Source organism: Cyprinodon tularosa, unplaced genomic scaffold (assembly GCF_016077235.1).
Source record: "Cyprinodon tularosa strain WSP-4 unplaced genomic scaffold, ASM1607723v1 ctg214, whole genome shotgun sequence".
Taxonomy (NCBI): domain Eukaryota; kingdom Metazoa; phylum Chordata; class Actinopteri; order Cyprinodontiformes; family Cyprinodontidae; genus Cyprinodon; species Cyprinodon tularosa.
In genome coordinates, this window is record NW_024038796.1 from 376088 (window position 1) to 403961 (window position 27874).

The following is a 27874-nucleotide window of genomic DNA, read 5'->3' on the forward strand; positions in this document are numbered from 1 at the left end:
GTTACCGCTTACACAACAGTTATCCCTGACATTACTGTTGCACAATTCCAAGTAAAGTGTTGTGAATCAATACCTGGCTTCATTTTGTGAATCATTTAGTAACTCTTCTATAAACATCCAATACTGAGAAACTAACCTCAGTATATGAGATATGATAATAATAGCAAGAAGATTAGAACTTAAATCCACTGTTCTTTAAAAGGGATGGGTTAATCAGATAATTATTTAAAGAAAGAATACAGTTTGTGCTTACTTGAAGCTTAATAAAACTTAGTCAGGGCCTTTTACCTGCTTTACTCAAACAACACGACATATATACGATAGATGATGATTATGAAAAAGAATGGAATTCCAGGAATGAGTGTAAGTGAGAAAACATGATCAGTAGTTCCACATAAACCTAATTTCCATGAACTGACATCAGATCTCACTCTCCTGGTATTTCAAATGTATATTTTTCAATTGACTGGTGTGATTTCAGATTTATTTTTAGACAAATCAGGGTAAATCTGTTCACATATACCGGTTGCAGCGAAGGACAAAACTATTCCACAAACACATGAATACCCAGAGGTCTGTTAATGTAGTGGACAGAGGAGAAGCATTGGATCCAGCCATAAGGTGCAGCTGCTCCCTGTCAGCATCAAAGGGACAAGTGCTTGGACATAAAAAATTGGTGAGGGTAAATTAAACTTTAGGAGCAACATGAACAACATAAAAGCAGTAAACATTTGGCAGAAGAAATAAAAAATTTGCATATCAATCTGTTTTCCCACTGGTAAATAGGTAGCGGCCCATTTTGTTCTTAACCGACTATCCATAAAAACAACACATAAAACGTTAAAGTTAAAGGTATTGTGGAGAATGTTCTTTTTCTGGGTGGATCATCAAAATAAGTGGTCAATAATTGTCAATCATTCTGGTGATATGTTTACATAAGGCTGTCGTCCCCATTTTCACTTATCGGTGGTGAGTCTGACATAGTGGAAAAATTGCAAATCTTCTTTTGGAAAGTAAGCTTGTATGAGCGATGCAAACAGCAGCTTTTAAACAGTGTGCATGAGGAGAAATGGGCTTGTGCATGCTCACGTTTAATAGGCGTTCCCTCTCGGGAGCGGCTACAGGGTTGTGCATGTGCAATAGGGAGAGGACAGGTCCACTATACCTTTAAAAGATTCTCAATAAACAAAAGACAGATACAAAGGGTTTGCATACATTAAAAGAATTTCGTTTCTGCAGCAGGTAAATATTATATTGGCCTATTTTTGTAATATCCTCTGTATTTTTTCACATTTTACTTCAGAGTCAAATATTATGCCAAAGCACTTATACGTCTCTCCAGTTTCAATCTTTGCACTGTGGATGATACTACTATCATGTTGTTTTGTAGCATTTTCACCAAAATCAATCATCTTTTTCTTTCTTTCTTTTTTTTTTTTTTTTTTTTGTTACCGGTACATTAAAGTACAGGTGATTCTCTCCACACCATATGGAGAAATCAAAGGCAAGCCCTGATTCAGGTAAAAAGGTCAGCAGGGTGCTGTCATCAGAGAACTTAATTAGATAACCATCCCCACCCCCCAGCTCTGTAGGGGTCTGTGTACATGATGTACAAGGGAATTGAAAGGATACAGCCATTAAAATATGACTGCTCCCTTTAACCTGCTGGGCTGAGTAATAAAAAAGTAAAAGCAGGAATAAAATCTACATGGAAAGGATTAATTACGATGCTAAACGTTCAAATAAAATATGAGGTTGCATCTAATTAAAAACAGAAGAAATATCTGCCAATAAATTCTGGCATGGGTTCCTGGTGTTTCACAATTCTGATGTATTTTGTCCAATATACAATCTTTGCATCATCTACTCCCTTTACTTTTTGAAATATTTAAACTGTAGTGGATCTTGGATAGCTGTAAATAAGGCCAAGGTTGATTTCTACGAGGATCTTTTCAAAGTTTTTCATAACAAGAGATGTGGAGGAGAGAGGTCTAAACTCATTTAATTATTTTGATATTGGTTGAAGATAGAGAGAAGCATAAAAAGATTATGCAGAAGTCAGCATTCCCTCATTAGTGACATAAAATCCTGTCAATCTTGGGCTGTTTCGTTTGAACAATTCCTTTTCCAGGGTGGAATAATTATTTTACACAAAACTGCAGCAACTAGATGTTTACACAGTTTCCTTATCTCAAATCCAGTCTACTGAAATATATTGGTTTCCTGCCAGAGATCAAAGAACAGTTGAGAATTTTTCAGTAGGACATATTGTCAAGGCCATTGCAGAATTTTTATTTTAGCCTGCTTTATCCATTCATAAACAAATTTTTAAGTATGTATGGGATTATTGCCCTGTTGTAATAGCCAACTGTGCCCAGATTTTAAACAATCTGACAAACTATCAGCCTCAAAGGAAAATAAATTGTTCATTAACTCCTTAGGAACCACCTAGGCTTAAGCCAAAGTTGTCAATTTGCTAAGCATCTTATGGTCAGACTAGCAAAGACTGAGTTAATTGACTTAAAGAAAGTATTATATGACTTTCAAGTGTAATATTACTGCATCTGTAAAGCACCATGGTGTAAATATTATTCTGACAGTCTAATAATTGTTAGGGCTACTGCATGACAAAAGAAGGAGGAAATCAACAAGCACCTTTTATCAATCAATCAATCAATCAATAAATCAATCAATCAATCAGTCTGTATTATTAGATTGAATTGTTTCTGTATAAGGCCTTGAGATGTCATCTGAATTGCTGCAACATGTGGACAAAATTATTGGCACCCCTCGTTCAATCAAAGAAAAATCCACAATTGTCACAAAAATAACTTGAATCTGACAAAAGTAACAATAGAAAAATCTATTAAAATGAAAAACAATAATGAAAGTTTTCACTTTTCAATCATACTTCAACAGAATAACTTCAAAAAATAAGGTCATGAAACAGGCCTGGAAACAATGGTACGTACCCTTTACGAAATATTTTGTTGCACACCTTTTGACACACAATCACTCCTGTAACTATCAATGAGACATCTGCATCTCCCAGCAGGTATTTTGACCAAGGAAATATCAGTTAGCTATGAATAACAGCCTGCTTAGAGAATGCTTATATTCAGCATATATTAGAAAATGTATGCATAATGAGGACCCTGTGTGGTTTAAAGAAATTCTGGGGGACATTTAAAAATTTTCCTCAAAAGATATTACTTTAGTTTTTTTTTTTTTTTTGTTTGTTTGTTTGTTTGTTTGTTTTTTGTTTTTTTTACATTTTACTCTGTGTATTCATTGCTAAATAAGGAGAATCACAGACATGTTGAGCAACAGCATCATCTAGTGGAATAAACCGCTCAGTGCAGATATTTTAACTTGATTAACTTAAAAAAAAAAAAACCAAAGAAACTCTTTACTAAGTGTTTCTTCCTGGACTTTGGCAAACTGAACTAATTAATGTAATATGATTATTTCTTATATGAAAATCTTGAACTTTTAGATACAATTTTTAGTTTGTTTAAGCTTTAACCACTAATCAGCATTCAGGTCAGTTACAGAAATTGTGGTATTTCTTATCTAGAGATAAACCTGCAGTTAAAGGAAAACATGCTAAGATATTCCAGGTATAAAGGTCAACTGTGATGCTCTTTATTTGGTCCTAACACACAGTAAGACATATAAACTAATATCAATTTGACTGTATGATCTGGTTGAACTGTGCCTTGAGATGACATGTGTTGTGAATTTGGCGCTATATAAATAAACTGAATTGAATTGAATTGAATTAAACATCATATTTCAGTCATTAAAATCGGTGTCATTGAAAAAAAATCCCTTTCTATTCAGAAATCAAGTCTTTTACTTTTTTAGTTAAAAGCATTGTCAGTGCTCTGCAGGGTTATAAATATGTGATCAATTAAATTTGATGGTACATAATTGGAATTGAATTGAACATTTATCTGAATTTGAGAATATTTAGATTGATATAGCCTGTAGTTGGGGTGATCTGTATTAAAATTCAACATACAAACTAAACATATAAAATGCAGAGATACATTTATATTTAGTCAAAAATAAAATAGATAAAATAATGATAGTATAAACAGCCACTTAGAGCCAGCATAAGGAACAGGGGGACTGGTTAATTGCTCAGGGCCTCTTTTTAAGCAAAAACTTGTAAAATTCATATACTGATAATAATTCCTTAAGAGAAACTTAATATCAATAACTTAAAAATATAACATGCAAATTAACTTAGTCAGACCTTTTTCCTGATTAAATAGGTTAATATATGATGTAAATCCCTTTATTGTCCACATGGAGAAATTCATTCTGCATTTATCCCATCCCATTAGGGAGCAATGGGCTGCCATTGTGTGGCGCCCAGGGAGCAGTGTGGGGTTAAGGGTTTTGCTCAGGAACCCAGAGTGGAGGCTGTGGGGATCAAACAGAGTACTTGTAACCTTCTTAGAGCACAAGCGTACTGCTCTAACCACTAGGCAAACACTCCTCCTTAATAACCAGTCTAGCTACTTTTATGCTTCGCTATCCTACTCTTTTTCTAGCTTCTTTTTTTTAAGAAACAACAATATTTTCTTTGTGGTTCTAGAAACAAAAGAAAACATTTTTTTTTTGTATTAAAGCAAAACTGATTCAAAATTTTTAAAAGGACACTGTGTGAGATTTATCACCATCTAGTGGTGCACTAAATGACAAATGACAGGCTGGTGCCTCCTCTATATGCAGGTGAGACCTTCTATTGAAGCCGGGGGGTGCCATCTACTTACAGCAGCTAATAACTGTTGCATCCAAGCTCATTCAATGTAGGCTAACAAACTACTGGTAGCTGTCTGTGCCTTGCTTCTAACATAACAGAAAATTAAACTTCACTATTATATTGAATTACTTTACCTGTCCAGCAGAAAGCCTGCAAACCTTCGTTTTGAAGTTTGCTGCCTCAGTATTTGTTTCCATCTATTAAAATCTGCTAAGGTGTTGTTTTTTTCCTGTTTGTTGTGTTTTTTCCTTTTTTGGGGGGTTGTTTCTTTTGCCTCTAACTCATAAAGCAGGTATGTTCTTCCATTGCAACAGAACGTAGAAGATAGAATGATATACAGGTGCTGGTCATAAAATTAGAATATCATGAAAAAGTAGATTGATTTCAGTAATTCCATTTAAAAAGTGAAACTTGTATATTATATTCATACATTACATACAAACTCATATATTTCAGATGTTTATTTGGTTTAATTTTGATGATTACAAATTACAACAAATGAAAATCTCAAATTCATCATATCAGAAAATTCGAATATTGTGAAAAGGTTCAAAATTGATGGCCCCTGGTGCCACACTCTAATCAGCTAATTAACTCAAACCACCTGCAAAAGCCTTTAAATGGTCTTTCAGTCTAGTTCTATAGGCTACACAATCATGGGGAAGACTGCTGACTTGACAGTTGTCCAAAAGACGACCATCGACACCTTGCACAAGGAGGGCAAGACACAAAAGGTCATCGCTAAAGAGGCTGGCTGTTCACAGAGCTCAGTGTCCAAGCACATTAATAGAGAGGCGAAGGGAAGGAAAAGATGTGGTCGAAAAAAGTGTACAAGCAAGAGAGATAACCGCACCCTGGAGAGGATTGTGAAACAAAACCCATTCAAAAATGTGGGGGAGATTCACAAAGAGTGGACTGCAGCTGGAGTGAGTGCTTCAAGAACCACCACACACAGACGTATGAAAGACATGGGTTTCTGCTGTCGCATTCCTTGTGTCAAGCCACTCTTGAACCACAGACAGCGTCAGAAGCGTCTTGCCTTGGCTAAAGAGCTGGTGAGTGGTCCAAAGTCATGTTCTCTGATGAAAGTAAATTTTGCATTTCCTTTGGAAATCAAGGTCCCAGAGTCTGGAGGAAAAGAAGAGAGGCACTTCATCCACGTTGCTTGAAGTCCAGTGTAAAGTTTCCACAGTCAGTGATGGTTTGGGGTGCCATGTCATCTGCTGGTGTTGGTCCATTGTGTTTTCTGAGGTCCAGGGTCAACGCAGCCACATACCAGGAAGTTTTAGAGCACTTCATGCTTCCTGCAGCTGACCAACTTTTTGGAGATGCAGATTTCATTTTCCAACAGGACTTGGCACCTGCACACAGTGCCAAAGCTACCAGTACCTGGTTGAAGGACCATGGTATCCCTGTTCTTAATTGGCCAGCAAACTCTCCTGACCTTAACCCCATAGAAAATCTATGGGGTATTGTGAAGAAGAAGATGCAATACACCAGACCCAACAATTCAGAAGAGCTAAAAGCCACTATTAGAGCAACCTGGGCTATCATAACACCTGAGCAGTGCCACAGACTGATCGACTCCATGCCACGCCGCATTGCTGCAGTAATACAGGCCAAAGGAGGCCCAACTAAATACTGAGTGCTGTACATGCTCATACTTTTCATGTTCATACTTTTCAGTTGGCCAACATTTCTATAAATCCTTTGTTTTTATTGGTCTTCAGTAATATTCTAATTTTCTGATATGATGAATTTGAGATTTTCATTTGTTGTCATTTGTAATCATCAAAATTAAACAAAATAAACATCGGAAATATATGAGTTTGTATGTAATGTATGAATATAATATACAAGTTTCACTTTTTAAATGGAATTACTGAAATCAATCTACTTTTTCATGATATTCTAATTTTATGACCAGCACCTGTATAGTTGCTTTTTCTTGTTTTTTTAACTCTTCAGCCACTAACAACACATTTCCAGGCACAGGTAAAACACGTAAAGCCTTAAAGCTTGTCCGCTTCTGGCTTATCTAATCAAAAATGTAGATATAACATGGCATCTCCCATTGGGTGCACCGCCCCTTATGCATTTGTAAAATGAAGCCTAGGCGGAAGTTCAACTGAAGAAACCGATTACTTACCCTCATCCGCCTCCATCACAAGCTAATCAGCTTTGAACCACACGTCCACGAAAGCCCAATCAGCATCCAGTTCCTCTTAAAAGGTCTCCAAATCCACAACTTGGTCTGCTACCCAAAGCACAGACAGTGGTTGCACTATGTCTGACTTCGATTCAGATGAAACTGATTCAACCCACCTCCAGCCCCTTCTTCACCATGGTAACTAAAGCTTCATCAGAGTGTCTTTCCCCCCGAATTCTTACTGTGTTCCCTGTCTTATCTCAACCTCTCCACTGTCGCTTCATGCTTGCTCCTCATGGACAGGTTGATGCAACCTGTGTTATTAAAGCTGGACTCCCATATTCCAGGTACCCGAGTGAAGCACAAGTATGAGCTCATGCAGTTCACTGGATCTCTCCATACAGCACAAGCACGCTGTCTCGCCAACCGGCAGTCTACGGACTGACCAACTTCATCTATTTCCACTCAACCACAAGTTTCAGGCCTGGGGGGGAAACATCTCCTGTTCGTACATATCAAATAAAATTCAGTGCTAATGTTTCCTGCCGAGGTCTGAGTGCCAAAGACTAAGGTACTTGTATCAATAAAATTCATCTAAATGTCTTTTTCTTGCGTGTGTGTTTTTCAGATTGAACAACTAGTTCTAAGCTATGAGAATGCTCTTTTTTTATTATGTATTTAGACTTTCAGAGAGTGTGTATTCATTAAAGCAATACTAGCTTATTGCTAATAAAAAGCCAGATTAATTACACACTGTCCATTTAAAAAACCTGGCTGGATAGTTGAGACTTAAGACTACAAGCAGGACTCGAAGTTTGGACCCATTGAGAGTGACCTCTACTTTTATAGTGCCTTTTTAAAGTCAAGGGTCTCAAAAATGTTTCAAAAGTAAACACATTTGTTACTTAAGTAGAAGTATAGATACTGCAGTTTAAAAACACTCTGGTAAAAGTTGAAGTGTCAACTTGACCTCTATACTTAAGTAAAAGTTAAAAAGTATGTGCTCCAAAATCTACTTAAAGCATAAATGTATAAAGTAACCTTTAAAAAAAACAGCCAGATGCCACTATATGAATTGAAAGCTCAAGTTTTTGTCTATTTCGTAAAATTCTTTCAGATAGGATCAAGGATGAGGGAGGTCTTGTTGGTCTCCGCCTCCATCTCCCATTACCCTTTTGCCTGTGTCTGACCTTTCAGACATTTTGGCATCTTTTTCTAAATCCGACATTTTAGCATGGCATAGACAATTTGCGTTTGCAGTTTGACGAACACCTGCTTGCTTATGATGATTTTGTTTGGCATCAGCACAAATTTCATGAATAGCTAACCAGTGAGTGTTGATATGATATGACGCATCCAATTACACTAGTTTTCACCAGATGTGGATGGCGCCAGTGATCTGCATTGGATGGTGCACATGACGTGAAATAAATATTTATAAAAATTAAACCATAGCCAAGAGTAACAAGTAACATCTGTTTTCAAATGTAGGGAATAGAAAGTACAGATACTTGTGTTAAAATGTAATGAGTAGAAGTCAGAAGTAGGAAGAAAAATAAGTAATGGAGTAAAGTATAGATACCTAAAAAATGTACTTAAGTACACTCTTGAGAAACCATGGACTTAACCTGGGGATTTGAAGAAGTCTGCCTATTATAGATACCTCCTCATTGTTCTCCCTCTAGTGCTTCTTTCCCACAGCAGAAACTGTTATGAAAGTGCTAGATAGAGCAGAGCTAACAATCAGTTAAGGAGTGTCCACTTGTAGAAATAAAACTTCAACATGCTTTGCAGAATTTAGATTTTAATCTCCGAATTCAGACTTTTTTCTCAGAATTCTGATTTTAATCTCAGAATTCAGATTTTTTGATCAAAATTCTGACTTTTTTCTCAGAATTCAGACTTTAATCTCAGAATTCTGACTTTTTTTCTGAGAATTCCGATTTTAATCTCATAATTCTGATTTTAATCTCATAATTCTGACTTTTTTCTCAGAATTCTGACTTTAATCTCAGAATTTTGGATCTTAATGTAGATAGGCACCATGAAGGAAGAGATGTGGGAGCACTCGGCTTCACTGACAAAGATGTGAGTTGTTTGAGAGGGTCAGTGATACATTGGTGAAAAATGACGGAATTAGGAGTCCCCCGTGATGCTGTTAATGGAAGAGCAGAAGGTGATTAAAACAAGAGAGCTAGTTTAGTCTCTAAAACAGACATGGCTATGGCATGATGCTAACATGTTTGTTAGCTGTCAGAATTCTGAGAAAAAAATCTGAATTCTGGGGGAAAAAAAGTCAGAATTCTGAGATCAAAGACAGAATTCTGAGAAAAAAGTCAGATTTCTGAGATTAAAGTCAGAATTCTGAATCAAAAATCTGAATTCTGAGATTAAGTAGGACTTCTGAGAAAAAAGTCAGAATTGTGAGATTTAAGTCAGACTTAAGTCTGACTTTGATCTCAGAATTCTGACTTCTTTTCTCAGAATTCTGACTTTAATCTCAGAATTTTGACTTTTTTTTCCTCAGAATTCTGACTTTAATCTCAGATTTTGGGCAGCATGAAGGAAGAGATGTGGGAGCACTCAGCTTAACCGACAAAGATGTGAGTTGTTTGAAAGGGCCAGTGACACATTGGTGGAAACTTAGGCGACTTTTTATGTGCCCAAGTGTTCCCCTGTGATGCTGTTTCATTAATGGAAGAGCAGACGGTGATTAAAACAAGATGCTAACATGTTTGTTAGCTGTCAAAATTCAGTCAGAATTCTGAAAAAAAGTCAGAATTCTGAGATTAAAGTCAGAATTGTGAGAAAAAGTCAGAATTTTGAGAAAAAAGTCAGAATTTTGAGAAGAAAAGTCAAAATTCTGAGAATAAAGTCAGAATTCTGAAGAAAAAAAATCAGAATTCTAAGAAAAAAGTCAGAATTTTTAGACAAACTCAGAATTCTGACTTTTTTCTCATATTAAACTGAAACAAAATTTAAAAATCTGTTAACTTTTAAATATTTTTAGTGGCCCATAATTCTCTTCCGTGTAGATCAGTGTTTTGTAATGATCCCCTTTTTTTTTCTTCCTGCCTCTGTGCGCCTCCCTATTATTAGCTACGGAGGCCTTACAGTGAGTGGAAGTGGCTCCATGACCGTCAGAGCTGCAGCTCTGCAAACAGCACCGGTGGACTCCACAGCAGCGCGCTGGCAGCACTGCAGTCGCCTTTTATTAAAAATACCGATCCAAAGGGAGGTTTATCACCTAAAAAAAACAGAGATCGGCCGGTTATTTTCTAAACATCGGTCCACCTTCCCCTGAAGATGAAGCTGAACGCGATCAGCTGTCAGGTGCGCGTCGCATCCGATGGAGCCCTGCTTTCCGACGCGCTCATCGACCAACCTAATTCAGCACTTCCTTTTGTTGCGGTAAGCAGGCGTTTGGTAGCACGGCAGCCAAGTTAAACTGGTTTTAATCCTTTATCGTTGGTTTTTTGCGCCGGGGTGTTTCGGAGTCGGATAAACAGGCTCAGGAGTCAGTGACGGGGCGTTACATAACATGTAATGCAGCAAAGCCTCATGACTAGTTTGTCTCGGTGGTGGAGGGACAGTTCGCTCTCCATGGTAGGAAATCAACTATTTTATACTCCTTCTAAGATTTTAAGGTGGATGATGAAAACGTACATATCTATTTTTGCTGACAGACTATTTGCATCGACAATGCTGTGCAACTTCGACCTTTAAATGAAATGATGAAATAATTTTAGAGTTGCGCATTGTACTGTTTGCTATTCCAGGAAGCAGTGAATCTTAAGCTTTAAGGTCAAATTGTTTGGTTTGTATCGTTGCATAGATTAGTCAAACAAGGCTGCAGCTTGTGTTGCTCGATTTTATGAATGGTGACAAGCTATGTGACTTAAAAAGCAGGGGACATTTACAGCCTTGCTTCTAACAATGTGAAGCAGGGCATTGAATGTATGGAATACAGATTTGCCCAAAATAAATAGAAAGAATTAGTCTGGATGAAGAGCAGTGACCCAGAGTGATGCTTTAAGAAGAGGATTATTCCTGTCCTGCATGTGTTAGTGAGGGCGGACTGACTTCATTCAGAAAATGGCAGTATGATAATTTTTGTGTTGTTCCCCAAACACAGGTTTTTAGAGTTTGAAAAAGAAAAAAAAAATAATATTCTGAGATTAAAAATCTTTACCAAGAAAGCCTGTTTTTTGGGAAGAGTTTCCTGAATGTATTTTAGGTTTAATCTCATTTAAATGAATAAATGAGTCATTATCAGGGCCCTGTAGACCTTGGGGATTGGCTGAGAAGCTAATCCAGCCATTTAAAGCTATCATCAGATTTAATGTTTTTTTATATTTAGACAGAAGCTATTTAATGCAGTGTTACATATTAATTTATATTAAAATAATGCATTTTTTTTTCCTAAATAAACATCCATATTAAAATAGATTTTTTCGTAATGATGGAACATTTAGAGGATTGTCTGAGGCTAAAAGGAGATGGATTACTCTTTTTTTCATGCAGGGGTGAAGCATGCATGAATGTTCTGGACTCAAGGTTACCCTGCATGCATTTCAATGACACAGTAACTCCAATAGTAAAGTAAGTTTGTTCTTCTCAGAATCTGTTTTGCTGTCTTACATTTATTGTCCAGGATAAACAAGGTGTCCCTTGTGTCAGTTTGCTGGTCACTTTAAGAATCAGCGACGGGAAACTTGTGAATGAGCACAGGGAAGTCACGAGACCATTCATTGATAGCTCTGCAAGCTGACAGAGCAGGACAGATGAGAAACAGAGAGGGAGCATCCAGGTTCCCGTAACACACAGGATGCCATAGACTTCTGTGTCTGATAGGAGTGTTTTGTTCCTCTGGTTTAATTGCTCAGCTCCCAGTTGACCAATACTGATATGGACTATGAGAGGCCAAACGTTGAAACTATCAAGTGTGTGGTGGTGGGAGACAATGCGGTTGGAAAGACCCGCCTTATCTGCGCCCGTGCCTGCAATGCCACACTCACCCAATACCAGCTGCTCGCTACACATGTGCCCACAGTCTGGGCAATTGATCAGTACAGAGTATGCCAAGAGGTGAGTAAGAAGGCTTAACATTGTTAGAGCCTAGGATCTTTTTGATACTGATAAAAATAAATGAATATCTTTCATTATCACTACTTAGGTGTTGGAGCGCTCCAGAGATGTAGTGGATGATGTAAGCGTTTCCCTCCGCTTATGGGATACTTTTGGAGATCATCATAAAGATCGGCGTTTTGCATACGGCAGGTCAGAAGCTATGAAAGCAGATGTTTTTGTACAAAGAGATTCTATTATCCAATCAAATTGAAAATAAAAATGTACCTATTGCAATGTTTAGGTCCGACGTAGTGGTACTGTGCTTCTCTATCGCCAATCCCAACTCTCTGTACCATGTAAAGACCATGTGGTACCCTGAAATCAAGCACTTCTGTCCCCGGGCTCCTGTCATCTTGGTAGGCTGTCAGTTGGATCTACGCTATGCAGACCTAGAGGCAGTTAACCGGGCCCGGAGGCCTCTAGCAAGGTGAGGCTGAATATGCAAGCTTTCACTTTCACAGAGAAAACTATTTAAAGGGGAATGCCGTTTTTTTTTTTTTTTTTTTTACATTGGGCCCTTGATTTGACGTTATTACATCATGTTCTACTCACCCATATGAGTTTTGTGTCATTTGGAGCTTTTCTGAAGATATTCCGTTAGGTTATTTCCAAGTAACGTCTTCCTATGTGCAACGACTTGAAGGCACAAACTAAACTATTCTTTATGGTACGCCAGCATTCATAGCATGTAGGCGAATCACTGTCCCCCAGACATCCCCGGTTATATTTTTTATATTTGTATTTTTTAAAACAAAGCGGAGTGTGTATGATGTCATCCGCGTGCGCCAGCTACTGTTAATGCTTCCTGTCCGCTGAACTGCTGCTAGTTTTACTCACATGCCTGGAAGATGTCTAGTGCTACTACCACAGATGATCTCGCTCTCCAAATGGAATTGAACGATTCAGATTAGCTAGCCGATGTCATCTGCTTTGTTTTAAAAAAATATAAATATAAAAAATATAACTGCGGATGTCTGGGGACAGTGTTATGAATGCTGGCGTACCATAAATTATAAATTATGAACAGTTTAGTTTGTGCCTTCAACTCGCTGCCGATAGGAAGACGCTATTTTGATATAACCTAACGGAATATCTTCAGAATGGCTCCATATGACACAAAACTCATATGAGTGAGTAGAACATGATGTAATACCGTAAAATCAAGGGTAGGTGTAATTTATGGCCAGAGGTGGGTTCAGGAAAATCATACTTACGTAAAGGTAGCACTACATCATCATATTTTTACTCAAGGAAAAGTAAAAATCAGCTTTTAAAGACATTTCTCAAGTAAGACGGAAAAAAATACTTTGTTAAAAAGGCTACTCAGGTACTCAGTAACTTAACTATTTACAACCTATGATCATAACAACTGATTTAATATTTTCTGAGTTATACAAATTACAAAATCAATAGTTACAGTATATAGAACAGCTTCAATTACAGTTTATTGTTTACTGTATCTTCAGTCGACCTCCAAATGACACAGCTTCAACAGATGGAAAATAAGACTTAATCAATAAGCTTTCAGCACGAGAAAGAAGAAAGTGTCTCTCAATAATTTAAAATAAGCTTGTTTTCACTAAATGAAGATACAATGTATGGAATAGCAGAAATTTTACTCAAGTAAAGGTAGTGACATTTTAAAATATTTTCACTCATGTGATGTCATTGAAAGATCTGATCAAATCACTCAAGATATCTGAAAGAGGGATTTGTAACCCTACAAGTCTTTTTCACACTTTAGTGCAAACACCATGGGAATGCCCAGTCATTGTTCTTGTAATTCCCTCCAATCACAAGCAGACTTAAGTTTCTTTAATTGGTTTAAATCCAACTCTCCCGTGAAAATAAAATAATGTTGACAAACAAACATTAATGTGACAAATAATAACTTGCAGAGCATATAAAATAATGGTTACAAAGCAAACAAATAAATAAAATACCTCATTGGCTGTATGCCGCAAGAAACAAGGGAATTATCCAAATAATTTTAAGATGATGTTTTTATAAACGTCCTTAGCATTGACCTAAAAATCGTCAATAATTGCTTGATTGCTTCTTCCGTGAGAGCTCAAACGAGACCTTTTTTACTTTAAAATAAAAGCACATTTACTATGTACTAGATAATTGAATATAAAAATAATACGACTTAAATGAATTCTTATCGGATAATTGTCTTTGAAAAAGGAAAAGAAATTATATAATTATTATGTACAATAAGCATAAATGTAACAATTACAGTACTGTATCTAAAACATTTTAACCCGGTCATAAAGTTTGAAGGGAAATGTTAGCTTTTCAATTAAACAAATAATTTCTTTATTATCATTTTAAAGTAAAAAAAAAAGGTAATTTGTATGTCAGCTGATTTGAAACAGGGAAGGCTTGATCTGGTTTAATGTTAGTGAGAAAGATTAAAAAAAAAAAAAAAAAGCGTTGTTTTTCTCTCCTCTCCATCTATCTTTAAACTGTTTCCCTCATTTTCAGACCTATAAAATCCAATGAGATTCTTCCACCAGAGAGAGGCCGGGAGTTGGCCAAAGAGTTGGGTGTCCCATATTACGAAACCAGTGTTGTTGCTCAGTTTGGTGTCAAGGACGTCTTTGACAATGCCATCCGAGCTGCTCTCATTTCTCGCCGCCATCTGCAGTTTTGGAAATCTCACCTTAGAAATGTCCAGCGGCCTCTGCTCCAAGCGCCCTTCCTGCCTCCGAAACCTCCCCCTCCTATCATCACTGTGCCACCTCCCCCGTCCACCACAGAAGAGCACCCAGCTGGTCTGCTGGAGGACCCACACTGTGCTGATGTTATCCTGGTCCTACAGGAACGACAGAAAATCTTTGCACACAAAATATACTTGGCCACATCCTCCTCAAAGTTTTATGACCTGTTTAGTATGGACACCCAAAATGAGGAGGCGGAAAGGCCTCATCGTGGCCCTCTCTCTGGCAGAGAGCTGCTGATGCGTGCTGCTAGCTTTGATGTTTGCGAGAACAACGATGACGGAGACAGGGCAAACTTGAGAGCGTGCACCAGCGATGGGACCTTGAAGGATTCTGAGGGGGCACGGCGGGGCAGGCTGCTCTCCTCGTGGAGTCGAGCCTTTGTCAGCATTCAGGAGGAGTTGGTGGACGACCCTGTGACGTACTCCCCCAGATTCATGACCGTAGTGCACATGGACCAGTCAATCCAGCTAGGCTCTTTTCGAGCAGTGCTTCGCTACCTGTACACTGGTCAGCTGGATGAGAATGAGAAAGAACTCATGCAGATTGCACACATTGCTGAGATGCTGGAGGTTTTTGATCTGCGGATGATGGTGGCAAACATACTCAATAACGAAGCCTTTATGAACCAGGAAATCACCAAAGCCTTCCACGTACGCCGCACAAACAGAGTAAAAGAGTGCTTGGCTAAAGGCACCTTTTCTGGTGAGAGAAAATGATTATTTTTGCTTCTTCACTGCTTTCCATACAGTTATCACTAAGGTCTTACTAGTTTTTCTCTGTGGTGTTGCAGATGTGGTATTCAAACTGGATGATGGGACGATCATGGCCCACAAGCCTTTGCTCATCTCTAGTTGTGACTGGATGGCAGCTATGTTTGGTGGACCTTTTGTCGAGAGCTGCACCAAAGAGGTGAGGCAAACTTGTGAAAGAGATCAAAGAAAAGTAGTTAGTAAAAAACACACTGATGTTGCGAAGATCGATAAAAGCAGTGCCTTGTTAAAGATACAGGCCAGTCCCAAGCAAAGTTTTATTGAGATTCCAATTGGCAGCTTCAAAAATAACTCATACTTGTGCACTGTAAGGGAAAATAGTTTTTTTTTAAAGCCTCTGATATCCCACAGTGACATTAAGTTCAACCACTTACTTTTAAAGGTCAGTTAATTAGTATTTTTATGTGCAAGCTAACTTGCAGTTGCTCTCCAAAATTATAGATTATTATATTATTTATCTTTATTTATTTATATCAATTATTTATATTATTACAATTATTGTAGATAATTATACATACTACTAGAGCACAGAAAAAAATGACAACCCTGCTTTTGCTGCCCAGAGAGAAAGAACAAATTCCTCTTCTCCCGTGGCTTATAAACAGGCCCTCTGACTTTTCAGATTAGTAATTAAAAATAATTGGAAAAACCAAAGAATTCAAGACAGGCCAGAGATTTAAAAAGGTAAGTGTGAAGAAGCTTAACTTACTCTGGGAAACCAGAGTAACAATATATCAGCACTTTGTGGAACACTCAGTCCACTACAGTACATAAAAATAGAAGTATCACTCACCTGCAGGCCTAGTTAGAAATTATTTTCCACCTCAACTGACAAGCTTGTGGAGCCGTAGAAGCTGCTCACATGAAAATTAGTACCAGTGAATAGAAATAAGAAGAAAGGCACTGTTAAAAGAACAAAATAAGAAATCCTGTTTGAAGTTTGGCAGTTATTATCTAGAAGATAGAGAACATGTAGAGGAAACAGGTCTTGACAGATGAGAAAATAGTTGAGCTATTTTGCTTAAATGCTGGATACTATGTTTAATGACTAGGTCATTTTGAATATCACCATAAGAAAACTCAGATGCTAAATTGACCTAGACCAAATCTACAGGAAAACCCAATTCAGAATATTTCGCAGGATTTTTATAATTTCTACTGAAATTTCAGCCATTTTCCAAACAAGAACATGCCAGAATTCATACCTTAAAAAACATAATGCTATAACCACAGTGAAAGGCAGTTCTATGAAATACTGACTCAGCAGGGTTGGATATCAAATCCAGGCAACATTTTACAATTTTTTTCTTTACTGGGGAAAAAAAAGTCTTTCTGTCATTTCATAATTAAACTGTAGTTGTGTTGATCTGCGTTATAAAGGCTCAGTAAAGTACATTTGTGGTTGCTAGAAGGCAAAGAGTTTAACTCGTATAAATACTTCTTCTAGGCAGTGAATGCTAGCGTTAGCAGAAGTCCAACGGCGATGTGAGGAGTAATACAATTTGGGGACTTGAAATCTTGTGTAATACAATTAAACTGGCTTTGTGATCCAAACATACAGTAAATCTGTGAAGAAACTGTTTAGTGTGTTTTTTTTATACAACTCTTAATAGCTATTTATTGTAAAAAAAAAAAAAAGTAAAATAAAGATTAGGTTGCATAAATGTTTTGTTAGATTAATCCCCCAATTGGCAGCTGCTTTGAGACAGTTTTAGAGAGGTCATGCTTGTCCTTTTTCCATCATTGCTCCTGCAGCCAAATACATTATACATCTAAGTTGAGATTTTTTCATACATCTATGGAGGGAATTTTGTTCCAATATTTTTGCAAAGAACACATTTTCTAAATGAAATGGTTTGCATTTAATTAAAAAATAATAATTTTAATTACAAAATTGCATTCTATTCAAATTGCATTTTTTCAGATCACATTCTCTTTTCTTCTGGTTTTGAGCTTTCCTCTTGGTGCAAACGAAGGCGCATTTCTATTGGGATGTTAGTAAAAACATTGTTATTGGTCAGTGATCTTGGCATTGGGCTTGAAGCAAAGAGAGAGTGATCTAAAATTGATGTGAACTAAAGAATGCAAAACTCAATCTGAAAAAAGATTCAGAAAAAATAAAAATATAAAAGTGTTAAATCTGTTAAAAATAAAAATGTAAAAAGAAAATATGGTAAATAATGTTTTATTTCTGGATTGTAGTTTTTCAAATTTCCATTTAAAAAATGTGTTTACGAGTTTAATGCATTTCTATTTTTCACAATATTGTCACAGACACTGCATAATTGCTCCATATATATTTAATGCTCTGAACTTCCATATCTATGCACTTTTTTTGGAACCAGGTTTTTCCCCCACACCGATTCACGTTTGATCACGGCTGCACTTTAAGAAATGGAAATTTTATGAAAGCTTGACTAAATGTAAATGAAATTTAATTTTGCATACACTCTGTTTGTACAAAATGACAAAAGTTGTCTAGGTCATATTCTAATTTTCTGAGAATTTTAGGTTTTCATCATCTGTAAGCCATAATCATCAAAATTACAAGTATAGACTCAAAATATTTTTGTCTGTATGAAACAAGTCCATATGAGTTTAATTTCCTGATATAATTTTCAAAAATGATTTTTTTTCACAATATTTTAACTCTTGAGATGAACCAGTATTAACTGTAGTCAGAAGAAAGGCTTTTAAATTAAAATATGGCTTTGTATATTTAATATGTGTGAACTATTTCTCTTTTCAAAAATGCATCAGTGAAGCTATATTATTTTTACAAATATTTTTTTTGGGGGGTACACTAGAAAAAAAAGTTTTGCATATTGTGATTTTCCATTTTCTTTCAATTTCCATTTTTGGATCATCCTTTATCCTCTAAACAACATTTCTTTATTAAAGGTATTTCTTTATAGCCTTTCTCTTAGAAGAGAACAGGCAGCCTCATTCGCAGATTAAAAACAGATATAGAGAAGTACAAGAAAACATGCCCGGTAACCAAGCTTTCACAAAGTTTAAGGGAAAAACACCTTTTTGTTAAGGCCCCCTGAGATTCTGAGGAAGAAACTGTCACATGAGAAAATAAGCATTTGGAATTCAAATCAGGGAAATGCATAAGCTTTTAAATAATTTTTCTCCCCTTTCCCATCCAAGGTGCTGCTTCCCAACACAACGCGTAGTTGCATGAGGGCTGTGCTAGAGTATCTCTACATGGGCAGGTTTTGTTCTCGGTCTGACTTGGATGCAATGGAGCTCATCGTTCTTGCCAATCGACTTTGTCTTCCTCACCTGGTTGCTCTTACAGGTATTGCATTGTTATTTCTTATTTCCTAATATATAACAGGATCCAAACAGAAAAAGACATCCATCTTTAAATTAATCTCAGGCTCTAGGTTTTGTTTCTTTTCAGAGCTCTACACGGTGACAGTGTTGACGGAGTCGGCAATGATGGGGACGGATATTGATGGCGATGTGCTGATATACTTGGATCTGGCCCAGGTGAGTTCACCTGTCAATTATGTCAAAAATAAACTGAATTTTGATCATTTCTTATTTTTCAAATCCTAAATCCTTTAAAGGTTATACCAGCTCTCACCACCAACTTGTGGGAAAAAAATTATCTTGACCCCACCAGGTGGAGCCAGAGAAACAGTTTTACTGTTTGATTCCAGCAAAATAAGTATTGAGTTTAGGAAAAAGGAGTCAATATCAGCTCTGACTTAACAATAACATTTAAAACCATCTATGATTTTTCCTTCAAATCTTTAATAATGTCCTTTACCTATGGGAATATTGCTAACAAGTTAAAAGTTCTGCATTTATTTTGAAACAATATGAATGCTGTGTTTTCATGCTAAAGTTAATATCTACAGTAGGGGGCCGTTTCACAAAGCAGGTTTAACAAACTTAGACTCAAATTCTCTGCTCTGAATTAATCTAGACTAAGGTTGGAAACTGAGTTAACGATTTCCTTAAAGCTGCTCTGATTTAGTTTAATCAACTCTAAGTAGGTCCACTCAGGATGGATATGCAAGTATGAAAAGCCTTTATCAGTGGAGAGCCGATTCCTCGAGTCACCGTGACGACAGGCAGCAGGAAGTGCCTATTTCACCTCACTAGAACTAGAGATTTCAATGCAGAAATTACAAAACTAATTGGAGACTTTGTTTAAAAGACAGAGCAACAGGACTACAGCTGCAAAGCAGAGGAAGATGGCGAAGGAGAAGATTGTCACACCAGTTCATGCACAGGTTTATATGCAGTGGCAGGCTGTTTGAACATTTATTAAAAGCTGTTGTTACAAAATAAAATTCTTCCTGTTCAAAATCGCATTCCTAGACTGAACTCTAATAATGTATTTCCTGAATTACATTTTTGCAGCAGAAACTGAATCTGAGAAATAAAAAAAAAAGAAATTCCATCAAGAATCAAGTTTTATATACATAGAAATCTTTAAACATTTTAAGGCTCTATTTTGACATTTATCAGCATGACTGATTATGTATATATTATTCATAAAAATTATTTGCCATAGTTAAAATAATAACATATGCTGACCAGTAACAATAGAAATATGGAGATCTGAAGTAAATTTCTGGACATCCAGAATGTTTATTCTAGCAGTGAAAAATGTCATTTTGTTTTAAATAGTTATTTCGACAAGACAAACATTTTTTTTCAGATATCAGAAAGAGATATTCAGTCAATCTAATACATATAAAATGGCTAGCCTGCTGTAACAATGATAACATTACAGGAAAACTAGTTTATTTCTTGAATGGTAGTCTATCAATGTTTTCTATTTTAGTGGACTCACCTGTCAGCAGGTGAAGATGAACTATAAAAATATTGTTCAAACAGGTAGGACCTGTTCATCATCTTATAGGGTGGCTCCTCATGTTTATTCTTTCTTCCAAAAGAATATAGAGAATATAGAAAAGCCAATTAAGCTAACAGTCATGTTTTTGGACTGTGGGAGGAAGTCGGAGTACCAGGAGAGAACCCATGCATGCTAAGGAAGAACGTGCAAACTACAAAAGTACATGCAATGTTTGTTTTTAAAACCTAATGTGTCTAATGGACCTAGTGGATGATTTTTTTTAATGCACAAAACTATGACAATAATCTGACTATATCAGGAAATAAAACAAGGTGATTGGCTCTAAGGAGGGCAGAAACAGGGTAGACTCTTGAATTACTGAACCAAACCTGCTACCGACCGGGTTAGCTCTGGGGAGGATGTTACTACGGTGAAGGAAACAGAGGTTGAGTAAACTCTCTTCTTGAAACAGAAAACTCTGAGTTTTCCTGATTTCAGGGGTCCGTTTCATGAAGTAGGTTTAACAAACTCGGATTTAAAATCTGGAACATTCATAACAGCTGCTCTGAAAAACTACAACAAAAATCTCCTGACTAAATCAGGAAATAAAACAATGTGATTGGCTGTAATGAGGGCAGACACAGAGGACACTATGACCAGGTTAACTTTGGGGAGAATGTTTCTACAGCAACAGAAACAGAGGATGGACAAACTTTCTTTGTGAAAACGGAAAACTGTCCAGTCAACCTGAATATGCCTTGTTTGAGGTGCTGGAAACCTAGAAATAGTCCAAAGGCAAACAAAGGACATCTGCACACTTGTATCTGTACAGGATTTCACATTTTGATGTAAGACTTCGGTAAAAGACTCTTATCTGTCCAAATGTATTTCAAACTAAAAACAAATTTCCAGTTTCAGCAAACAAATGACAAAAATGTCATTATGCTGTCTCGATGCTTCCTTGAGAAAGCTCTGCTTGTCAGAACATCTGATTTACCTCAAATAATAAACCTGTAGTTTTTTTTAGGGGTCCCTCAGGCCATAAAAACAGCTATTATAAAACCACTGTTAAAAAAGAGCTATTATAAAACCACTGTTAAAAAAGAGCAAACCGGGCAAGCTGCTACTGCGGAAATACGGGCCCATCTCAACCCTCCCTTTCATCAGTTAGACTGTTGAAAAAACTGCGCTTCAACAGCTGCACACCTTCCTAACAATGAGCAGCCACTACAATGTTTTCCAATCAGGCTTCCGTGACCATCACAGTTCAGAGATTGCACTTGTCCAGGTGTTCAATGACCTCCATATAAATGCAGACTGTTGAAGAACCACAGTGGTGGCATTATTGGACCTCACTGCAGCATTCAACACTGTTAATCACTCAATTTTAGTAGAGGACTTGGAAAACTGGGATGGCTTTGGTGCAGCACTGGACTGGTTTAAATCCTACTTGAAAGACAGGGAGTTTGTAGGGAACTTTAAATCAGAGCCACAAAAATCACAGGCGGCGTTCCCCATTGGTCTGTCTTAGAGCCCCTTTTATTCAGTATCTAGATTATCCCCTTAACTCAAATCTTAATAAACAACAACATAAGTTACCAAAACTATGCAGATGACATTACAATGTGACTATGAACCCATTGAAGCACTGATTTTAGACAATTTTCTTCAGCTGCATCAAAAAAAAATATGTTTTGTGCCACAGGAAGTATGACCAAAGGTTAGCACACAGCTTCAGCTCATACAACTAGAAACCACCCATAACCTCTAAATCTGAGTGTAGTAATGGACGTCAGGGGCACATAAAGATGGTGACTTCTGTCACCTAAAGAACATTTCAAGGGTTTATGGACCTTGATAAAATAATACAAATATTTGGATAATATGAACTTTGCATAGCTAGAACCAGAAGCAAACATGGAGAAGCACCGTTTTGGTCTTATGCTCCACTAACCTGGAGCGAAGTCTGACACCCTCATTTGATTTCAATGGAGATAAAAAAAAACACATTTGTGTAGAGTGGCCTCTGACTGTGTTATTTAAACATTATTATTGAAGTTTTCAGTTTAACTTTCATTTTTTTCATTCATAATACTCTTAGGGCCGGATTTATCAAAGGTTTGCGTGTATTAAAACGTGAGCTATTTCACTGCGCACGCTAAAAAATGTACAAACTGATCTATCAACAGCGTGCTAAAAGCATTTGGTCTTTAAAACGTGGTAAATAGCACCTCTGATCCATTTAGTACTTTTTCTGCAATGAATATGCAATATGGGGCGTTTACACGCTAAAGTGCGTCTTGTGGGAGGAGAACATGTAAATATATTAATTTAGCACTCGCAAAGTGATTTATCAAACTTGAACGCAATTTTGCTAACGGTATCTGACTCTATATTTAACACGTTCCAAAAGAAGGTGCAAATGGTCTGTATGCGTAATTGCGCACACATGGCAGCGGTTATTGTCGCAAGAAGGAGACATGGAAATAAAGCAAGGAGACGCAGAGAACGCATTTTTTCACTCCGTGTGAATATTTTTGGAATGAACGAGGAAACGATCATCAAAACATATCGTTTATCCAGCATTGCCATTTTGGAGCTGTTGGGGGAACTCCGAATGGATTTGGAGCCAGCCACAAGGAGGACCCACGCAATACCAGATATCACAAAACTCCTTGCAACATTGCACTTTTTTGCATCTGGGTCATTCCAGCGTACGGTTGCAGCGAGAGCTGGGATCTCCCAATCTCGTTTTTTCAGAAGTGCTGTCCGAAATGCTGTCCGACAGGGTCGGGGTTCTCCCCCTGCGCCTGTGGAGCAACGTGCCATATGCTGCGGGGATCTCATCCACAGTCACAGGCCAATACAAAACACCTGTTTTTTTTTTTTGTTTTTTTTTACTGCAGCACATACCACCTTAGGGAATAAAGGTTGTCAATTTATAAATATATATATATATATATATATATATATATATATATATATATATATATATATATATATTTACTTATTTATTTTTTTTGTTGGGGGTCACTGTAAGATTTAAATTTCTTAATGCACTAGTTTGTACAGACTACAAACTACTTTGCCGCAAACCACAAAACGCGCAAAACCATCATTTAAATAGGGCGTCTCCAACAGTTTTGCACCTTCCACCAGTTACGCAATCACTCTTGTTAAATCACCCGCAAACCATGGTTCAGCCCCTCGCGCAAAATTCCAGTTTGCGAGCGCAAATTACTGCACGCAAAATTGGATCTTGATAAATCCGGCCCATAATGTACTGGATAATTTTTATTTTCCTTTAGTATTTGTTTCATCTCCATGCCACTGCAGTTTAGTTTCCTAATTTCTCATGTACAGTGCTTTGAATTGTCTTGCCACTGAAATGCGCTATAAAATCAAACTTGTCTTGCCTTTCAGAGCATACATGGTACAACAATAAAGAGGCGGGTTAAAAACAGTTGTACTCTTATCAAGGTCTTTTGTACTGAAAGCTCACATTAAAAGGTGAAATCTTGTATGGATTTAAGTATGCTGAAATTCTCTGTATGTGGAAGTTATTTTAAAAAATATGTATTTACTACAGGAAAGAAACTAGAATGCTTCAACAATAATTTGATGCCACTGAAGATGAGATCTCTGTGTTTTAAATATAACTGATGCATCACTAACACAATCTGACATTGGGTGTTGCCAGTTCCATGGTGCCCAGCAGCTGACTGGCTGGTGTCTACACCACATCTGCACCAACTACAACAGTGTCTGCCGCAAGTTTCCCCGTGAAATGAAATCAAAGTCCACAGGTAACACATTTAGAACTTGATATAATCTCTAATAGTTCTTCTTCTCATCCAGGCATCAGAACTGCAAACAAGTAGCTACTAAACTACAACTAGAAAGGTTAACATTACTAGATTTGGGGATATCAAGCTGTGTTGGTGGGCATATGGAAAAACTGAATATGAAAAAAAACACTGTTTTAAGCCTTTTTTTCCTTTTTTTTTTTTTGCTAATCTCCACATTTTTTACCTAAAGTAAAAATTGAATTTTAGCTAATGTGGGTTCTGTTCCCTACTTTTTCAGTTTTTAAGTTATCGCTGCATTGCCTGAAATCTTTCCTTTTAATGTAAATATGCAGCAGCCTGTTAATATTGGCAGGGGATTTTAAACAACTCTGCCGTTAAACATGACATAAACAGTATTTGTTCACTAAAACCAGTACAAAATGATTAAGGAGTTTGATCTTTAAATTGTCTGTAGCATCTAATATCAGCTATATTTGCACCTTGTACCACTGGTGGATGTATACAGTTACCCTATAAAGTTCTAATTTGACTGATAATACTGAAATTGGCTAACTTTGAGATTTTTTCTCTTATGTAGCTGTTTTATATATGTTGTACATATTTGCTCCCGTTTTTACCATAAAAGTCACACTGTTTAAAATTTGCCCTATTGTCCCTTGAACTATTACCTCCGTTGCAGAAAATCAAGAATACTTTGAGAAACATCGCTGGCCGCCAGTTTGGTACTTAAAAGAAGATGATCACTACCAAAGAGCACGCAAAGAGCGTGAAAAAGAGGACTACCTGTACCAGAGAAGGCAATGTAAACGCAAGTGGCTCTTCTGGAACCTTCCTTCCTCCCCTAACTCAAATTCACCTTCTGGTTCATCTGCCGTCATTTGAGCAGGTGGTAAGCACAGGGTCAGCTGTGGAGTACATCTCTGTGTTTGCACTGGTAGCTTTCTACTCTCCAAACATTCAGACTGTTTCTTCTCCTGCCTATGTTGACACTCCAGGTTTGCAAAGTCAGCTCAGAGTCCAGGTTGAAATGAAAAGGTTTATTCCTCAGAGTTTTAGCTCTGTAACCTCAGTGATCTAAACCTTTTGGACATAAGTCTCACTGTAACAAGTTCAAATATTAGATCATGTAGATGGTAATATATTCCCATTTTAGAGTTTTTAGCTTGAGTAATACACTTTTACTGGAACAGCTGTGGTTATAAATGTTATCAGTGACCTCAGCTGACAACTAAGTGCTGCTTACTAGCTGTGACAACCAGCAATTCAACACTAACTAAACACTCAGAGATATAACACTTTGCCCTTAAGTGTTTATACAATCTGCCAAACCATGTGTTGATTATGATTTCACAACCAGGATGTAACAAACGTACGGCCTGCCGTTAGAGAGCAAACTGAAGTCATTCATCTGGACGTTGTCATGATCATATCTACAAAAAAAAGCTATTTTATTCCTGTTATTTTTCTGTTTTTAATTCTACTTTGCAGAATTTGTACAACAGGCATGAACACCTTAAAGCTGTGTCTCTTTACACACTAATCGCTGATCTTTTTGTCTGTGGCATTTTGTCGCAACAAGGGCTTAAGCTCACATGCATCCAATGTCCTCTATTCCTCTATTCCCAATGAAAATGCTATTTTCTTTCCATTTCTTCTAAAACTCCAGAATGCCACCATCAATATCACTCCATCTGTGTTGCTCAAGGCAGGTTAATGGGACAGATGTTAAACTTTGTTAGATTTGCAATGAAAAGTTTGCTCATTTCGACTGCTGCCTTCAACTAAAAAAGCAGATTACTATTTCACTACAACAGCAGTCTCTGATGGCTTTAAGAGATTTTCCTTACTGACCTAAAGGACCCCCACCTCTGAATTTGGTTGTATATGTAAAACTTGGACAAGCAGGCAACTGAATGATCTAATCCCTTCACTTCAACATCCCAACAAGCACTTTCTGGACTTAAGAAACACACATGAACTTCCAGTGGCAGCCTAGCTGCTTTAGTCTGTGCTGCACCGTGGAAAAGCGGCAGGAGGAGACAATGTGAGACATTCAAAGTGTCTCTATTACTCTTGTGAATATCACACCATCTTTCAGGATTTGTTTTTTGCACACCTCGCTGTATAACACATTCAAGAATGTCATCTATTGCTGCTCTTGATTGTACGATGAGCTGCAGAATGAGTCCGATTTGCAGGCATGGTGCTCAGAGAGGATTGAGTAGTATTGTAAATTGTATTAGATATTAGATCAACTCTAATGTGCTGCTGTTACCTAATGTACACTGCTGGCAGTGAGCAAAATCTTACTATATTACTGAACAGACTGATCGAAATGTATTTAGTTACTGTGCAGCTATTGTTGTTTAAAAAAAGTGAATAAATATTGTACTGACTTCCAACTACATCTGTTACATACTTTAGTGTACCTGCAAACTATAGGCAGGCAACTTTAACAGTGGATTAAATATAAAATAGAGCTGTAACGTAAAGTAGACAGTAGATTACATCAGATTACAGTGTACGTTACATCGTTAAACCATGCTGTTGTTATGCGAAAACAATTTCTCATTGCAAGACTAGCTCATAGTGTTCAAAAGCTGTTTTTAATTTCTATTATTGGGTTTTTACTTTATTCTGGCATAAAGGCTCTTGCAAATGCATTCATACCCCTTTAACCTTTTAACATGCTGTAACAATGAAAGTATTTCTCGGTATGCATAATGGAAAAACAGTAATTTGCACCTTTACCTTTTTCTTTCCCTCAAAGTTCTATAAAGGTTGGGTTTTTAACCAAACCATCGCATACATTTGCTATGACCTTTCCCTCTTCTAATGTAGCTCTCTGTTTGACTTTACAGTTTATGTTATGCACAGAGGTGGATTTTGAAAGCAACATTTTTTTTGCATGAGATTTTATGTTGGGGTAGTAGAGTATGCGGGCAGGATCTACAAGTGCATTCAAATTGTTTAAACTGCTGAAACTTTTGCAATGTATAAAAATACAGAAAAATTATAGGGGTATGCAAACTTTTCAAGTCAGTCCATATTTAGACCCTGAAAAAGAAAACATGCATCTTTATTAAAAAAAAACTTGCTTGAATCCACTGCTGGTCTAATCAATTAACAGCAGGAATAGCCAAAAGTTGAATGCTTTTCAAATGTGAGATTTAGATGAAGGGTAAGGCTGGTGCTCTTAACAACAATTTTAAATTATTTTCAGGTACACATTGCCGATGCTAATTCAAAATGTTCCTTAGCATTTTTTATATTATTAATAAAAGTATTATTCTGGCACATATTCTTCCTTAGAAACATTGTAGTGAAACAGTAATTCTGAATGTTCTAAGTAGTTTAATAGGGTAAACGCTTGGAGGTGAATCATTTTATATAATTTGCCTTTTATAATGTGACTGCTAATTGTTTTAGACATACATTTAATTTCTCAGTGATTCTTATGTTGATGTTTCACATCAACAACACCTCATGCCTTAATGTACAGTGTGCTGCAGTGTATGGTGATGAACGTGTAGCTGTGGTCTTCTACCTGTCTGCTGTATTGTAAGCTGCCTGGTGCTTTCTGATGTCTATCTGTTCACGTGCACAAACCCCTAATTTGGATCTAAAGCAATCTGTTTGTTTAATTTGCCTTATCTTGAATATAAAATTAAAAATAGAAACAGAAATCTACTTAAAG

At 37.0% G+C, this 27874-nt stretch overlaps 1 protein-coding gene across 2 annotated transcripts; it reads left to right on the forward strand.

Annotated features, from left to right (window-relative positions):
- Window positions 1-10027: 10027 nt before the first annotated feature.
- On the forward strand, window positions 10028-27844 carry LOC119783983 (rho-related BTB domain-containing protein 2-like). 2 transcript variants are annotated; one of them, XM_038285769.1, is made up of 10 exons: window positions 10028-10334; window positions 11810-12011; window positions 12100-12203; window positions 12295-12480; window positions 14541-15481; window positions 15570-15688; window positions 18703-18853; window positions 18959-19047; window positions 24069-24174; window positions 24857-27844. In XM_038285769.1, the coding sequence occupies exons 1-10, from the start codon at window positions 10273-10275 to the stop codon at window positions 25057-25059; spliced, it is 2163 nt and encodes a 720-aa protein (XP_038141697.1). In that variant the 5' UTR covers window positions 10028-10272; the 3' UTR covers window positions 25060-27844. The 2 variants fall into 2 exon arrangements, with proteins under 2 accessions (XP_038141697.1, XP_038141698.1); XM_038285770.1 differs by lacking the exon at window positions 10028-10334 and adding an exon at window positions 10381-10529 and having other exon boundaries at window positions 24857-25059.
- Window positions 27845-27874: the final 30 nt, after the last annotated feature.

Coding starts and splice junctions, on each gene's coding strand:
- LOC119783983 (XM_038285769.1), top strand. CDS start 10,273: ATGGAGCCCTGCTTTCCGACGCGCTCATCGACCAACCTAATTCAGCAC. Junction 12,204..12,294: donor CGGCGTTTTGCATACGGCAG/GTCAGAAGCTAT, acceptor TGCAATGTTTAG/GTCCGACGTAGTGGTACTGT. Junction 18,854..18,958: donor TCACCTGGTTGCTCTTACAG/GTATTGCATTGT, acceptor GTTTCTTTTCAG/AGCTCTACACGGTGACAGTG.